Genomic DNA, 17,274 nt, shown 5'->3' with positions numbered 1-17,274 from the left:
CCCTCTTAGATTCGTGTCTTCCGTCCTCCAAATTATTCCGGGACTATTGCTTTGGCTCTTTTGGTGTCTCTGGTTGGAGGTTTGCTGTATCTGAGGAGAAACAACTTGGAATTCATATATAACAAGACTGGATGGGCCATGGCTGCTTTGGTATGATAACTGAATACACGCACACACACACACACACACACACACACAGACACACACAACCCAGCTTTAGTGTTAAAACCTTCTAATCCTCAAGGGGAAAGTTATGGTATACAATGAAAAATGTCTTTTTTTAATATAAATGACGTAGCATAATACTACTCAAGATAAATTTTTACAATTTCTCCTCATGTCTAGAGATATTTCCCACAAAGTCCTAAAAGGGATTGAAATGAACTTCTAGATAAATGTAGAGAAAAATAATAATTACTGAAAAACTGCGACTACTTTTTATTCTATTAAAAATAGAAAATGTATTTTTATCAAAATACATTTTATTTTTATAAAATGTATTTACATCTGTAAAATGTATAGATGTATTTATGTTTAAACTCCATCCTTTGTCTTTGATGTAGCACATGACTTTATTTTTTTTAAAATGTCAAAACCACTTGGGTTTTTAAGATACTGACAGAACCTAAAAATGAATCATTCAGTTTTCTAGACTGGGTTTTAATTGGACATCTGGGTGTGATAAGACATCAAAGATCACAAACTGTGTAAAATAATTTCTTTCAGATTTTACAAGTTCAAGCATTAACCATCTTACAATAGACCTGATCTCAGTTAATCAAAATACAAAAAGTTAAATTGTGCTTTACTACACTCCAGACTGAATGCTAACTTCATGGATGAATATTATGTTTTGTGGGACACAATTAGACAATTACTGAAAAAAACAAGGTGTGAAATATGTGGAATTTTTAATTGAAAATTGTGTTGGAACAATTTTTTTATTAAGAAAATAATGACATTGCCTTATTTGATCTACTTAGTTAAAATTCTGATTATTGCCTCACCTCAGACTTCAGCTCTCTCAACTTCTGTGTATTTCTTCTTGTTTTCTCTCTGTAACAGTGTGTGGTTTTTGCAATGACGTCTGGTCAGATGTGGAATCACATTCGAGGTCCTCCCTACGCCCACAAGAATCCACAGAACGGACAAGTGGTATGAAACACAAGCATTTATGTCCCTCCATGTTTTAAAAATATAATTTGTCAACCTTTATGTTAATCCTCGTAAAGCTTCTTCCTCTACTTAACCTTTCTCTAGTACTCTGATCTCTTTCTTTTTCTTTTCAAATGTTTATACTTTGTGGCATTTTAATGTTTCTCTGTTTTCACGTTTTTGTTCCGGTCCATTTTGTCCGCAGCATTTTTTATTTTATTTTTAGACAAATGCTTCCTACTGACGATGTATGTGCAAGCCGTCACATAGGTGCGAATTGGCTGGTCATCATTTAAATTTGTTCACTCATGTGTGAAATTAAAAGGAAAATCTGTTGAAAACTGAAGAAAATGATTATGTGGAGAGAAGTTGATAAAAAAAAAAAAAAAAGAAAGGAGCTTGAGGATGGACGTTGATGAAGTAATGAGTGGGATGTTTGAAAAGAAAAAAACCCACAATAGATGGTACTTTAGAAGCACAACTAAAAGGATGTTGCTTCAAATGCCATCCAGACATCTGCATGCACACATGCACAAAATCTCTTCCACCATCAGTCAGGGACAAGGTCAAATACACAAGTGAGCTGTGAGGTTTTTGTGGATACACTTGATCAATTTCACACAGACACAGGGGAAAAAATTATTGAAAGGCAGCAGAACTCTGCACAAACACACAGCGGAGAGACGTCCACACAGACTCCCGCAGAGGAATAAAAACACACGTTTCCACCCCCCTCCCCGCCCGCCTCTTCACTTTTTCCATTCCACCACTTCTTTCTTGCTCGGTGTAAAAAGCGGTCTATTTATCAGAAGTTGTTACCTCTGTCATTTTTAAAACTTTTTGATGATAGGCTACACAGTCATTCAGTGCGGCTTTTAATTTAGCCTTCTCCCATTCTTCTTCTCGCTGTCATTTCTGCAGCCAAGCCCGGCTCTTTGCTACTTTCCCCCTGAGCCTGGTTTGTTTTCGCCCAGACGAGCTTCTGCACTTCAAAGTGAAAGTAAATGTGACCAAAACCCTAAATCCACATTTAATCAATTAAGTGCAAATAAAAATAGTTTTTTTTTCTTTTCTACAGCTGTTACTTCATAAAGATAAAATGCATACATCTTCACTGCAACTTACACTCTCGTTACATGTGTTGCACTTTGAGTTGAGTGATATGGATTTAAAGTTTTATCACGATATTTTGAAATACTGTTGTGATAATGATAAAACGACTATTTATTACTCTTTTTTTTCTACAATTGTATGACGGCAAACTCAAGTACTGCTCTTGAGAAACACACCCATTGATAAAATTATTTTTTTAGGACGCCAGTAACCAATAGAAGTATGATTTGTACCACTAAACTGGACATAGTAACTGCATTTAATTATATTTTCAAATGTATTGACACTATCATTGAATAAACAAATGGAGAAAATACTAAAACTTTTAATCCAGTCGCATCGTCTGTAAATCAACATTTTTATCATGAAGAATGATATGATAAATGTGCACTATTCAAATAAAAGTGAAACCAAATGTTGCCACAGCAGATTCATAAGTTAAGAATAGAGCCTCGAGATATTAAAAGTATTCTTTTTGTTTACAATGTATTCTCTAAATTCCTAGTTACACAATGGTGACAAATCCCACATGCTTAATAATCCTTGTTACATTGTGAATTTTGCTTTTCCTTTCTTTGCTTGTTCCCTGACTCCTTCTTTCTCTGTTCATTTATTCTCCATTTCCAGTCCATCTTTTGCATCTCTGACTATTCACACATTATACAGCAGTTCTTAAGCTGAAGTGTTTTTTTGGTTTTTTTTAGCTAATCTGAATAATTCCTTCTTGCCTGTCTGTCCTTTTTTATTTTAATACCATGTTCTACCCTTTAGATGACTGAACACGGTGATGATGGCAGCATTAAAGCTTAGTCAAGTGTTAAGACGGGCTTTTTGATATAAGCAGAAATTAATTCAGCAGTTTTAAAAACTGGAGCTATGGGCATATTTTTTAAATGCATTGGTCAGCAGGTCATAAAGATTTCCTACCAAGCAGGCATAAACTATTTTTATTTTTTCAGATGGGTTCAGAATCGGCTGCATCAGTGTACGATTACATAAGAACAGAGAACTTAAAGCAAGCTGTTTGCATTTTGCAGCTATTACGGAAATGCATAACCAAGTGTTTTCTGTTGTAAATTTGCCTTTATTGAACAATCTTTCTTTCTTATTTTTGTTTTTCTTTGCTTACTTTGAACATGCTTATTTTTTATTTGCCTTTAACTTGTTGCTGGCACATTGAATCTCCCCAGAGTTTCTATTTTTATTGAAGGGAAAAAATGCTGAATGCCTGATGGTGTCACTACAGTGTGAATGTTTCACAGTTAATTAGAATATTATCAAAGCTAATTTATTCTGTAATTCTTTTCAGAAAGTGAAACACGTACAGTTGAAACCAGAAGTTTACATACACAAAAATAAATGCAACCTTTTTTTCTCACTAATTGAAGATGAATCAGACCAACCGTCTCGTCTCTTGTTTTAGGTCGGTCAGAACTACTAACTTAATTTCAAATGCCACAAAAATGAGAGACTGTGTCAGATTTATTTATTATTGCCTCTAAAAGAGACTCATCTGGCATGGAGCACAGCGACACGATGCATGCTAACTCTCTACATTTGACGTTCTTGAGCTAACAGACTGAAATAGTTATGGATTAGCCACATTGGATCCTTTCTCTCTCGTTCTGTGTGTTGCGACAGTAAATGGCTTCATGGCCGCTGTGCACACCATATTGAATAGATACCCATCTTCTCCTTTTTCCTACTCCTCCCTCGCCTTTTTTTTAAATAACTTTCTCTTATCCCCCTTCTCTAATCCCTTCATCTTCCCAGACAGTGTAATTCCTTTAAAATGATGAGCGAGCGAAGCCAGGTAGACTCCATTGAAAGGATTTGTCAACTGACAAATGGCACAACAAAGTAGATGGAGCTGCTGTGCGTCACACTGTGCAGCCACGAAATACCGCTTGCTCATTTTTTATTTTTTTTGTGCTTATACCCTCACAAAATGGGACATGGTGGAGGTTAGCTTTAACAAAGCTATACACAAATTTGACAGGCACAAATTTATTACTCAGTCAGCAGCACTCGTACACTCCCTGGGAGGAAGCGGTTGTGCGTTCTCTATTTGAGCTTCACAAACTAATGACTCCAAAAAATATGTTTTTGTCACACCCTTTGAACCCTGCGACACGGCTAATGACGGCACAAACTCGAGAGTAAGACGAGAAGTGTTATTGAGAGCAAGAGCGAAAGAGGGCGAGGAACCGTGTGTGAGGCCAGGGATGGCTGCAGGATGTCATCGGAAGACGAGCACAAAAGCCATCTCGCATCCCCAACGCTCAAAACCAGCACAGAGCATTCGACCCGCACCGATATGTGGCGTGATACGCAGGACACACAAACACGGCGCAGCTGACCCACACAAGGCCAAATGCGCACAATGCGACGCAGAAACACACACAACATACACAGCATACACATGCTTACATAGCATATTTGTCACAAGTTAGACTGAATAATAAAAAAGGCAAAGAAAGAATGAAAGCCCAACTATAGGCAGGATCAGTTCCTGTTGTCTGACATCCAGAAGAGGAATAGGTGAAGTGGCAGCATTTGCTTCATTTCTGCTCTTTTATCAAGTGTTTTGTCGAGATTTAAAGCTGTAGTTTTTAAGTTTTACAGAACATGATTTTTTACATGTGTTAAAATTATTCATTATTATTTCGTGACAGCATAATGAGACAGATAATCTGTGAAAAAATTGAGTTCCTTTGCCTTTTTCTGGTGCTCCAAGTACCAACTGTAGAAATCCAATGTTCAGTCAGAAACAACCAGTCAGAGCTAGGAGGAGGCTTACAGCTCTGCCAATCACCCTCGTGAATGCGCCACTCACACTCTCGCCCTTTCTTTTTGCAATGCTACAGCAACATAGCCTGCAATGAATGCTAAGGCTAGTTAGCATGGTTATAAATAATGGCAGATGAACTGTTTTCTCCTGAAACAGTGAGTGTTTTATTCTTCCATTAGAACATTGAGCAGCGTGTACACAAACACTATTGACAGTTCTAAGACACTCCTGGCTCTAGTTGGTTGCTTTTGACTGTTAGCGATGCATTTTTGCAAAACCACAAGATGAAGTGAAGGAGCTTGATCTTTTTTTTTTTTTTCAATTATCTATCTCATATCATATAATCACAACACGGTGTCAGTTTTAGCAAATATGGAGAAAACGTGTTGCAAAGGTTGCATATTGCAGCTTTAGCTGTTTAAAAGTTTCATTTTCAGTTAGTGTCAAAGCTAAATAGCTTATGAAAGAAGCCCTAGCTAGCAAACTGCGCTCACCCCCACAGACACACACAGATGTTCAGGACGTATTGACACACAACTACTTTTCATTTATTTTTCCACAATTTTGCTAATAATAAGGGGTTAAGAAAAGTCAAATAATTCTAATCAAACTTTTTTTTTTAAATACAAAGAAAAATCCTCAAGGTATGCATGATGTGGACATTTGCTGCTTGCAGAAAAGCTCTGCCTGCTTTTTTCTTTCTTTTTAAAGTTAGTGGGTGTGTTCCGGTGTGTACTTCCTCAGCCAGCTGACATTAGATTTTCATCAAACTGTTGCCGTGTCTGCAGCAAAACATATTCAGCGTCGTAATTTACAATCACATGCTTAACATTCTGCGGATCATTTTTGGTGTAAGCTGCACTGACTATAGCTGATCCACACTGCAGCCCTTCTAGACGGCAGAGTTTTTGTTAAGCAGAGCTTAAACCTCAAGAGTCGCAATTAAAAATGTTGGCTGTGGATGGAGAGGACTTTACAGTGCAAATTGTGCTGTGGTAGTCGGTTTCAACACATTTAAATGTTGGTGTTACAATTCAGCTCAGCTCTGAATTATTGGGGTGAATAATGATGAGAAGCAGATGGTAAAACCTGACTGGATTTAACCTCGTTTATTGAGATTGCTGAAGAGATTAAATAAATGGCGACGAACATGGCCACTTTGCTGCAATCTGGAAAAAGGAGCATTAACTCAATAATAGCAAATAGACTCTTAACTACTGGTTAGAGAAACGGGACTAAACCTGAACTGAGGTAAATTCCTGATGTAGTTTACAGGTATCTACTTATTTGAACTCCTAGTAAAAGGTTCCTATCACAAGTTTAAAAAAAAGGTTAGCTAAACATAAATAATACCTGGTTATGTCAGAACATTGAGTGCAGAACAACAATATTGTAAGTTACTGTTAAATTGTAGACTTGTGCATAACTCTGTGTGGGTATAATTAGAGTACATTTAGTACTCAATGCAAATCCATTTTGATTTTGTCTCTGGAATAATTGATTACTAATAATAATATTCTAGTCTGATCATATAAAAGTGTACCCTCATAAATTGTATGATCAAAATGTAATTAATTTCACTGGTGGCAAAAACAACAACAAAAACATTCATAATGGTGACCTATTTAAACTACTACTTCACATAAAGTCACAATCATTCATACTATTAATGACCTGCAGAAATTTTTCAAAAGTAATTAGATAAATATTTAATTTATTAAAAGAGCTTGTTTACATTAAATATCATTCTGTACAATCATGGCCAACACTAATGACTTTCCAGTGAGACAGAGTTCTTTTGCAAAAGCATCCTGTTGAGAATACATAATTCTGTATTTTTCCTTCTATCTCTTTTAGCTAGTTGCAAAGCTAAAGCTAAAGAAAATGACATGTTGGGGAAATGCCCTCAAAGCTAAGGGTTAAAGGGTATGAACCACTAGGGAACGCCCTCTTTAGGTGGCAGCTTAGATAGAGGCTAACAGAAGTAATGGAAAACTTTTGTTTGATGCCATTTTGTCTGTTAGCTCCTAAAGGTAGCATGAGAAATGGACCGGCTGTATTTTGGTATTAATAAATGAATTCATGAATTCAACTCACTGACTCTTCTTCAACTTCATACATCAAAAACTTAGCATGGGGAACGGAATAAATTCTCCACAATCCTTAAAGTACTGGGTGCTGGACGTGGAGGCCACACAACGGTAGCTGTTTTCATGGTAGGTTGTAACCCTATATGGGTTTTCAGAGCCAAATTTATCTATTTTCATAAACTTCTGTCAGAAAATGGAACTTTGCCATTTTGATCACAGCACTTGTATTGCTGGTCTACAAGCCCCATTTACCGTCTCACTCAGGACTACTGCATTTATACTTTTCACAATGATTGTTATTGCAATAATTTTGAGGTGAGTCAACTTTAACAAAAGTTAAAAGATGTTTGTGTTTTGAACACTAACTCTTTCTTAATTCCACCGATAAGAAAGGCCTTAACGCTTAATTCATCATAGCAACCTTTTAATTAAAATGGCATTAAGCCACCACTCCTGCTAGACTGGATGCAATCCAGAAAACAAAATTAGTAGTATAACTAAGCCTGCTGAGGAAATGGAAGTTCTCATTTTGATGATTGACGTCGCCTCAAAAGAAATATGGATAAGAGAAAAAACACTTCAGACTGCTTTTACTGACTCCAGAGTAATTAAGCTGGAATCTCAATGGAGTGTGTAAACACCGCATTGCATAAATATCGAGAAGATGATGAAATTGTGAAACATAAATCTGTGACTAAAGTAGACTGTATTTACTTAAGACGGAGTGAACCAACAACTATTTCCCTTATTTTTTAGAAGTGATGGATAAATGCTTTTTTTAGTTATCTTTTTGCTGTAAATCTGAGGATCAGCTTTGTTTTAGGTGTTATCGTAAATGACACTCTTGTCCTCAACAACTTGAAAAAACCCAGTTCCTATCATAATAGCAGTTTGAACACAGCCATTATAAATCACCTCCTGGTGTAAATTATACACCTGTTTCCACTTCATATCTCCTCTATCTGGTATTTACCTTCTTCTCACTGTTTTCTTGTTCCTGTTTTGTTGATTTTTCCATTTATCATCTTCCCTGTCTGAGTGCCTCCTGACCTTTATCAGCCCAAAACAAATCCAAAGCACAGATTCAGGCACACACTGTATACACAAATACACCATAGCAGATGGAAAAAGGATAAATCTGGCTAATTGTAAAGGTTATCAGCCCACACAGATTATGGGTTGACATTACTATGGTTTGCTGTTATATATATACTGCTCAAAAAATAAAGGGAACACTTAAACACTTAAGTGAACACTTAAGTCTTCCCTTTATTTTTTTGAGCAGTATATTTATAAATCAACAAAAAGAAAAAAAAGAGTAAAATTGCGCCTATTGCTCACACGTGTCAGCTTTGACTTGTCAAATGGAAGCATGTAATCTATGATATTTGTTGGAGCTTATGCTTTTGTCTTTGCATATTTTCTTTGGAACGTAGCACGGCAGAATTTGACGTATTGTGGAAGTCCTTGACAATCACTTGTCAAAGCGGGCCTTGTTACATGACTTTAGCCTTACTTATTTAAAAGCTTTTTATAAAAAAAAAAAAAAACACTTTAGAGCAGCCACTTAATTTCCATTAAATATTGAAAAATTGGTTTCTAGTGTACCTCCTATAAAAAATAAAAAAAAATTTTGGAGTCCATGTTCTCAAAAAGAGAGAGAAAAAGAGCATGGACACAAATTTACAATGTGCTGCTCTGATCGCTGAAAAAACGTATTCTTCACATTTTTATTTTAGAAACCTACTAATGAAAATGTACTGATGCATATTTCCCTCGCAGCGGGGGAATTGGTGTTAGATTTCTTATGCTAGCTTGGGTCTTGATTAAACTAAGCTCTTGGAATACTAATCATGTTCACAACAGCCTCATCACAAAACCGCACAGCTGACGGCGTTTTCTCTGGGTTGCAAACAAATCCACACACATTACCTGTGTGCTTGAACTGTGTAATCTAAAAAATTTTTTAAAGAAATTTCAAACATTATTCATACGACTTTTCAATTTACTTTAACACTGGGTGGTTTTAGACATTTGTTAAACCCAATTAACTCGATTGCTCTTGCTCAAAATCTAAAAGAAGTAAAAGCTAATCCATCACATTAATTGGAGTGGATGTAAGATGCAATTGTACCTGACGGGTCTCCAGTATAGATCTACTTAATGCCTTAAAGCAATTCTCAGCCAGTTTAAAATGAAGAAGAGGCATGTCTCCATTTACTTAGAAATATATAGTTACTATATAAAAGTAGCAAGAAAATGGTTAATGAAACAGTGACTTTAAGTTAAAACAAAAAACAAAAAAAACAACAGATAAAACGGCAAATACAGATCCAAATGGTGACATGCTTATGAATATTATGTGGAATATATTTTAGGCTATTCTAAAGGGGCAGTATTACTTTTAGGCCTGTCACAATAAACAAATCAATTAATCGCATGACAAAGTAAAATAAACACAATCATTTTCATTTGCTTGATTTATCGTTTTTCTTTTTTTCCCCTCTTTTTCCCTCTTTTTACCAAAAACTGAATTATCAAAGTCTTCTGTCTGGTGTTTTGGTCCCAACTATCCCTTTTCTTGAAAGATTTTTTTTTAAAATTTTATTTGTTGTTTCTGGTAATTTATTTTGGATATTCCAAATGTCTTCCAGTTTAAATGTTCATTACATTGACCTTTGAGAATGCTGAAAAAACGTATTCTTCACATTTTTATTTTAGAAACCTACTAATGAAAATGTACTGATGCATATTTCCCTCGCAGCGGGGGGATTGGTGTTAGATTTCTTATGCTAGCTTGGGTCTTTATAAAACTGTATTTGTTGTTCTTGCATTTTCATGCCATTCAGGTGTTGCTTGAAAATGTTCTGAAAACAAGATCATTTATCGCTATAAGTTCTGGGACAATTTATTGTCCAGCAAAATGTGTTATCGTGGCAGACCTAATTACTTTGTCGGAGTAGATTTGTTGGTAAATAAAAATATTAGCTGAAACCAAAATCTTCCATAATTTTCACCTCAGTAGTACAAGTTAACTTTAAAACTGCTTTGTGAGTTTGTTTTTAAAAGCTCTTTTTGGGTTAATTGATTTATGTTTTAGGTGTTACTCTGCTCTTATCTTCATGCCACCTGAACGTTTGTCTTTCGAACTTCACACAGCCACACGTCCCTCAAGTGAGCAAATTTGTCCCTCAAGTGAGCAAATTTGTTCCAAACAACAAACTTTATCAGAGTTATCTGGTGCTTACGTAGATACACCGGGACATGCACACTCTGTGCTCGGCACACTAATGAATAAAACTCCTGCATTCTAATCCATCAGATTAATTGGAAGTGCCCGGCCATGGATTGAGGAATTTTTCATCCCAAAAGCAGCAGGTCTGCTTCCAGCCTCTCTGAATTTTTTCTGTCGTGCTTTTGTTTGCGCTGAGAGAACTATACACGGAGATCCGTATTCCAGTAATGTTTCTTTTCTTGATATACGAGTCTCGCTTTCTGTGACGTAATGGGAATTTTAAAAGTGCGGCCAATGGTGAGGCACAGATAATGACGGTTATGTTGGTTTAAAATATTGCCAGAAAGTGGGAGATTCCAGTGAGTTTTGTGTCGTCTTTCACGTTACCTGTACATTTTAGAAATTAAATTAGGACCATCAATATGTGAAGGGGGTTCCTAAAAACACACACAGTACTTTTTCAATTGGAGCCTGCCAGTTTTAAATTACTTACACAATCTCACTATTTTCTTTATTTTATTTATCACTGCTAGAAATAACTTTAAAGGAAAAATAACTAATTCTGACTATTAGGGATGCAAGTTAGCGAGAGTTATTTTATCTTATTGATCAACTAATGAATTGATGACACAGTTTCATTAAAAACCCTGGTTTTCTGTATCAACATGGCTGATACAAGCGGTGCCCTCTGTTGTATGGCGACCAAACTACATCACTGAAGAAAGATCAGAGCTTAACATTATAAATAAATTGGAACTAACTTTAATCTAATAAACCATTAGTTGTAAGTTATTTATTCATTTGTATCGCTAGTTAATATTGTACCTTTTTTTTTTTAGAATTGAAGAAATAACCTCCAGTTTCATCTGCCCTTGTTGCATTGATCAGGAATAGAAGGATTTAACTCTTATAATTGAAGCTTGATCAGAAAAGCCTTCGCCATATGGCTAAAAAACAAACTTTTCCTACTCCATCTTGAAAGACAGCCACTTTACCACTATCTGAGCTGCTATAGCAGAGCACCAAGGTTTTGTTGGAACAGAAAGGATTTTTTTTTTTCTTTTTGTGCTTTTTCTCTGTCTGCTTTCAAATGCAAACGTTCTTTATGTCTCTCCACTGAAGCAGGACAGCATGCCTGCCTCCTTTGTGGTCTCCCATTCAACTCTTCATCCTTAAACTCTGTGGCAGTCAAGTGGAAAGCCAGGCTCTGTGTGCCGTAAACTCAGATACTAATAATTTTATGTTTGCTTGATTTCTTTTAAGACCTCTGTTTTGTCTCCCGTGGTCTTTCACAATGATTTTTCCCCATCGCTTGCTGACAGATGTTTGTTGAGTTGGGCCTCAGACTTTTAACCAGAAGTGCTCAGTTGTGCAGCAACAGTCCAAAAGATTGCACTGCTTGTAACTGTGAGTCATAAATGGTCACTATTTTGGGCAGTTCTTGCAAAGTTAGCAGTCCTGTTCTTAGGGAACCTTTTAGCACCAGCTGCTGCTGGTCTATATATTTAATGACTCTTGCTTTTATTAGCAATATCCCAGTCGTTCTGTCACAGTTGCAGCAAAAAAAGAAATAAAATACACAGTTTGCCACGGCACTTTATTCTCTTGTTTTTCTTCTATTAGCATCTGTCACAGAGCCTGGAGAGGAAGCTACCAGTTGATTTTTATAAAGTGAGATCAGACAAGTGAATCTCAACAGACACAGACTCATTTATTAAGTTTGAATGTTATTAAAACCCTCATTTATTTTAGGAACTTTTTCACTAAGTGAAGCACATTATATGGATTAATTGCACACAGAAAAATGTTTGAAAGCCATAATTTCTGTTAATTATGATTATCTTCTTACAGATAATGATATGACATTTAAGACTGGAATGTTGCATCAAGACCAATAAAAAAACTATTTAAAAGCAGAAATGTGTTTAATACCTACCTTATCGGGTAATTTCAAAAGGTACTTTTAAAGATAACAAGCAAGTCTAATTATTGTAGGGCTGGACAATAAATCTATAACAATATAGTGATAGATATGTGATTAATATCAATGGATAATACATCTGACAGAATATTCAATCATTTCACTGAACTTCGATCAAGAACCGCACTGCATTATGGGTTATGTAGGCAAAGGACAGACTTTAGTCCCTCAACCTCTCATGACCAGTTAAGCTAGGTTGGTGGCATCCACTCACTCACTCACTCACTCACTCACTCACTCACTCACTCACTCACTCTTTGGTAACTGGTAACCTAGCAACAGCCTGTTCATGTTTGACCACTGTGCCTCATAACTTCTTAAAAATAAACAGCCTGGAGTGAAAACTGGATAAAACAGGAAAGGTTGCGTCACTACCTTGGCAGTATTTCAAATATTTAAAACAATAAACTAATCAAAAATGATCCATATCGACTGATATGAAACGCCTATGTCATGATATGTTTTTCAGCCATGTTGTCCAGCCCTGATTTATTGGATACGACTGTATTTTGAGTCTCTTCAACTATTTTTTTTTTCTACAGGGTTTGCATGTTGCAAGGCTTAAAATGCTCTATTTAAAAATATATCAGCTGCGAATCTTGCACAGCAAGTTTCTACTACAAACTGAACAGTGAATGATTTGATTCTGTGATCAACTAAGACTCACTGCTGGTTCAGGTTGACCTTACTGCTCCATGAAGGATAATTCGTCATCTCATAGCACATGATGCACACATTTATTCATGGACAGACGTACGCACATTTTCGACGAACATCTCTCAAGCCGTCTGGGTTTATAGAAAATCATCTCAAAGCAAGGAGACATTTCCTTGACACTCCATTCTGGTTTCCTGCTTTCAGAGTAATAAAGTAAATATATTATGAAGTCAGAGCTTGAATGCCATTTGGCTGCAACTGAGTGTAGATTATCTAACATAAAGCAATGTTATCGTACTCGAAGAATAAAGGGATATCATTTATCTCTGCAGACTGCAGAAGTTTCTTTACCTGAATAGTACGCGTTAAGATTCATTTTTCCATGTAATTTTTTTCTTATAAGATCAAACTTCCTCAACAGAGTTTCAGTGTTTCGGGGGATTTAAACCAAAATAAAAAAAGTTTTTGGTTTTTGAATGGAAGGGCTGTGAATAAAAAAAAAAGAAGCTCTGTTTGATACTTGTAATTTCCTACAGCACATTTATTTTACAAATTTCTCCATGTAGCCGAACACATTGCCATCTGAAAATAACACTGCCAAGCCTAAAGTCTGCCTCTCTCTTTCTTGTTCTTTCCCACAGAGTTACATCCACGGCAGCAGCCAGGCTCAGTTTGTGGCCGAATCTCACATCATCCTGCTCCTGAGTATCCTTTGGTTGGCTAGTTTGTCATTCATGGTCTCCAAAATGCTAATCGCAGAGCAGCTTTAAGATCCCTGATACATCTGCGGCTTATTTTGGCAATACTTCTCCTTTATTCACCAACACATGTCGCAAAGCAAGTTCCCTCCTATATTTGTACGCCTTTCAAACTTTGGATTGCGCAATATCAAAGCATCGCCTTCTGTGTCCATTCTGTAAAATAACGACACCAACTTGCCTTGACAATTAGACAAATTGCTCATCTTTAATATTTCCTCCTTTAGGGGATTTGTTCCAAAGTCTTGTGAAAAGTTCGGTGGATGTTTGTGGACTGGATTGGCAGCATGTATTTTTTTTCTGTCTGCATTTTTCTACTTTCTGCCTGTGTGCCCATGTGTGCCTTTTCTTGTGCTTGCTTCTGTTTGTCAATAATGATACCATTCACTTCTAACCATTGTATTTATCCCAGTGAAAATAGCTGGGCCAAGGTTGGCCTTGCTGCAGAGAAATGTTTGTTTGTTCATCCTCAGTTTAGCCTTCCGGTCATATCTAGATAAAACACACACACACACTCACCTGTCCAAATGTTAACACATCAAATTTTGTTTGGTGGGCTGGTGGCGTTGAGACCTTTTTGAGTATTATCTGTTGCAAAATGATTTTATTTTTGTTATTAACAACATGCCCAGAAAAATCCTCCATTTAGTTTGGTTCTTCAAATGTAAATTGTTTCTTTAGTACAGTGGTTCTTAACCTTTTTTGAGGTACAGAACCCACCAGTTTCATATGCGCATTCACTGAACCCTTCTATAGTGATAAATAAAATATGACCTCCCACTCTCCCCAATTTGAAGACATAAGAATAAAGATAAGTCTAGTTGGGTCACCCCAAGATCACCAAGTCTTCTTAAAAGGTAGAGTCTCTGAGAACAGTTCTTCAAAATATAGTCAGTGTTTTCAGGAAAGTTGAGCTGACTGTCCAGGAACGACCCAAGGTATTTAAAATTTGCCACAGTTTCAACAGGTTGGCCATCGAGAGAAACTGGAACCACTTTAAGGTCTTGGTTAGATCATTTAATTAGCTCTACATTCTTGAGAATGAAAAATTAATAATAAATAATAAAGGCTTTGCGGTATTCTGATTTAGTAATGTAATTATATTAGTTATGTTACCACCTCCAGGCCACTAGAGGCAGTACCAACCCCGAAAAGATGCGACTAAGGAGCAGATTTAGAAGTACACCGAAAGCTACAGAATTTGGTCAAAACTGTGAGCTTTGCTGAAGTAAATAAAGACACAAGTTCAAATCCCTGCTGAGAGTAGAACTCCTTCAATCAGTGCTCCTCCGCAGCACTGATTGGCTAAGCCAGTGGTCCCCAACCCCCGGTCCGCGGACCAGTATCAGTCCATGAACCAATTGGTACCGGGCCGCGCAAGAAATAGTGAAATATTTCCGTTTTATGTATTATTTGAGTCTGGAGGATCTTTTATTTTGAAAATCCTTTAACCGGATTCTCTCGGTTACTTGCGCGCCAACACTGAGGCCACAAGCAGCAAAATGAGTAAGAAACAGATCAGATGTCTTTGGAAAGTTTCTTTGCAAAGGGGAAAAGGCCCAGAGAAGAGACAGGAGAATGGATTTATCCCGGACCGGTAGGTGACTCCCACATTACAAGCCACTCTGCGTAACGTGGTGACCGGCTGCTAATGAGACGATGATGCTTCAAGCTGCTTCGCCACGTAGAAACCAAGCAGGCTGTGGATATAAGCAACACTTCGGGTGTCATCGTCTCTCATAACTCCCAGATAGGACCGTCTCGTTGCAGAGAAACAAGCTCAGGGCTCCCGTTAGTCATTATCGTGAGTTAAAATTTTCACGAAAGCAAAATGTTCGTTTTTGTGTCGCATCTGTATCTTATTTTGAAGGGATATGTAAACGTTACCATAGCGACCAGAGTCGGAGCGTTTGGGCAGTGGTCGAGAGGAGATGAGTAGAGCTTTTTAGTCTTAAGTCTGGTTTAGACGGAAAGATTTAAGAACTATCGGCCGATTCTCCAAACCTCTGTGACCTCAGAGCTAATAAAAGTCCAACAGGTTCGATCGGTTCGTGTGTCCAAGGCAGGACCAACACACCACACGAACATCCCGATTCCAGAGGATAATCCAGTAAAACCCCCAACATAGCATATGGGAATTTAGAATAACCAAACACTGATGACGATGTAGAAGCAATAGTGATAGTTTGTAGACTCATTTTAAGAGATAAAAGATGTAACGGTGGATAAAAGACGACGGGAGCAGCCGCTCTATTTGCTGCAGTATGATTTGGAGGTGACTATTTTTTCATAGTTAATATTTTTAACTGAATAAACATATAATAATGACCTTTAGATATAATAATAAACATTTCCATATATCATCTCCGAAATCCACCGGACTCTCGGTTGCTCGATATGCCAGCTATTTGGGATTCCCCTCCGTTCTTACGTCTGATTGGCTACCTGTTGCATTCAACAGGTTGTATTCTCGTTCCAAGTCAGGAAAAAACCCACAGGCTGCGATACAAGGGCCAAGACAACCCAAATTGGGTGTATTCAGGCTTTAGTGGGAACACCAACAGGCAGAAACCTTATCTCTTCCCCCCCGAGCCGCAGCAAAATTTCTAAGTCTTGACCGGTCCGCGGTAATAAAAAGGTTGGGGACCACTGGGCTAAGCAATGTAACGTGATCCTCTGCAGCAAGTGATGGCAAGCGACTTCACACAAGTGTGCCTTTACCTCCACAGCAGAGGCTCCGCCGAACCCCTGAGGCCGACTCATCGAACCCCTGGGGTTCGATAGAACCCAGGTTAAGAATCACTGCTTTAGTGTAAAAAGGAACATCTGTAACAATCAGTATCTGCATTTTCATTAACCTTAAAATTGCGCAAATTGGAATTGCAAAAATGAATTTGCTTAATGGAAACCCAGCAATATCGAAAGAACTTATAGTTTTCACTAGGATGAGGTGTTTTTTTTTTTGTTTTTTTTTTTACTATATCAAAATTATTATTTTACTGGATGTGGTAGAAGGATGACGACGCAGCCTGGTTTCCAGCTTCGTTTCTTATTTTATGGAAACACAATAAATTTGAATTTGTGTTTAGTTTTTTTGTTTTTGACATTATCAGAATATCAAAAAATATTTTGCACTCCTTTTGTAATAGAAACAGCCACGGAGTTGGAAAATACATCCAGAATCCCTTTTCACTACGTTTAGTTCTTGCTTCTATTACTTGAGTGTTTTCAACTAAATAGTTGCCAGCTGGCTTGTCCACCAGTTTCCAGACTGGTAAAGATTGTGTTACTTGGACAACTGTGTTATTGAACCAACAAAGACCAAATCACAACTTTCTAGATTTGGCAAGAAGACTTATTTTTGGAGGAGAGAAATGCTACTCACAGGAATGTTATGTCACAACGCAGAAGCCAAGCAAAACAAATGCTTTTAGCTGCCCTGGGATCTGAGACAAATTCTTCTACTTGCCTCGCACATGTGATATAACAGCAGC

General features: G+C 37.1%; 2 protein-coding genes across 7 annotated transcripts in view; one reads left to right on the top strand and one right to left on the bottom strand.

Annotated features, from left to right (window-relative positions):
- The window catches only part of LOC103469533 (uncharacterized), a 479,729-nt gene that overhangs the window by 417,235 nt on the left and 45,220 nt on the right, over positions 1–17,274 (bottom strand). The window lies entirely within an intron of this gene.
- tusc3 (dolichyl-diphosphooligosaccharide--protein glycosyltransferase subunit TUSC3) overlaps positions 1–17,274 on the top strand; it is a 61,971-nt gene that overhangs the window by 34,055 nt on the left and 10,642 nt on the right. Inside the window, exons 5-7 of the mRNA XM_008417549.3 lie at positions 10–150; positions 1,066–1,155; positions 13,664–13,727. Coding sequence (XP_008415771.1) covers positions 10–150; positions 1,066–1,155; positions 13,664–13,727 — 295 coding nt within the window. The remainder of the gene's footprint in view (positions 1–9; positions 151–1,065; positions 1,156–13,663; positions 13,728–17,274) is intronic.

This window comes from Poecilia reticulata, chromosome 1 (assembly GCF_904066995.2).
Source record: "Poecilia reticulata chromosome 1, P_reticulata-male-v2, whole genome shotgun sequence".
Lineage (NCBI taxonomy): Eukaryota > Metazoa > Chordata > Actinopteri > Cyprinodontiformes > Poeciliidae > Poecilia > Poecilia reticulata.
This window is presented reverse-complemented; position numbering and strand designations above follow the sequence as displayed.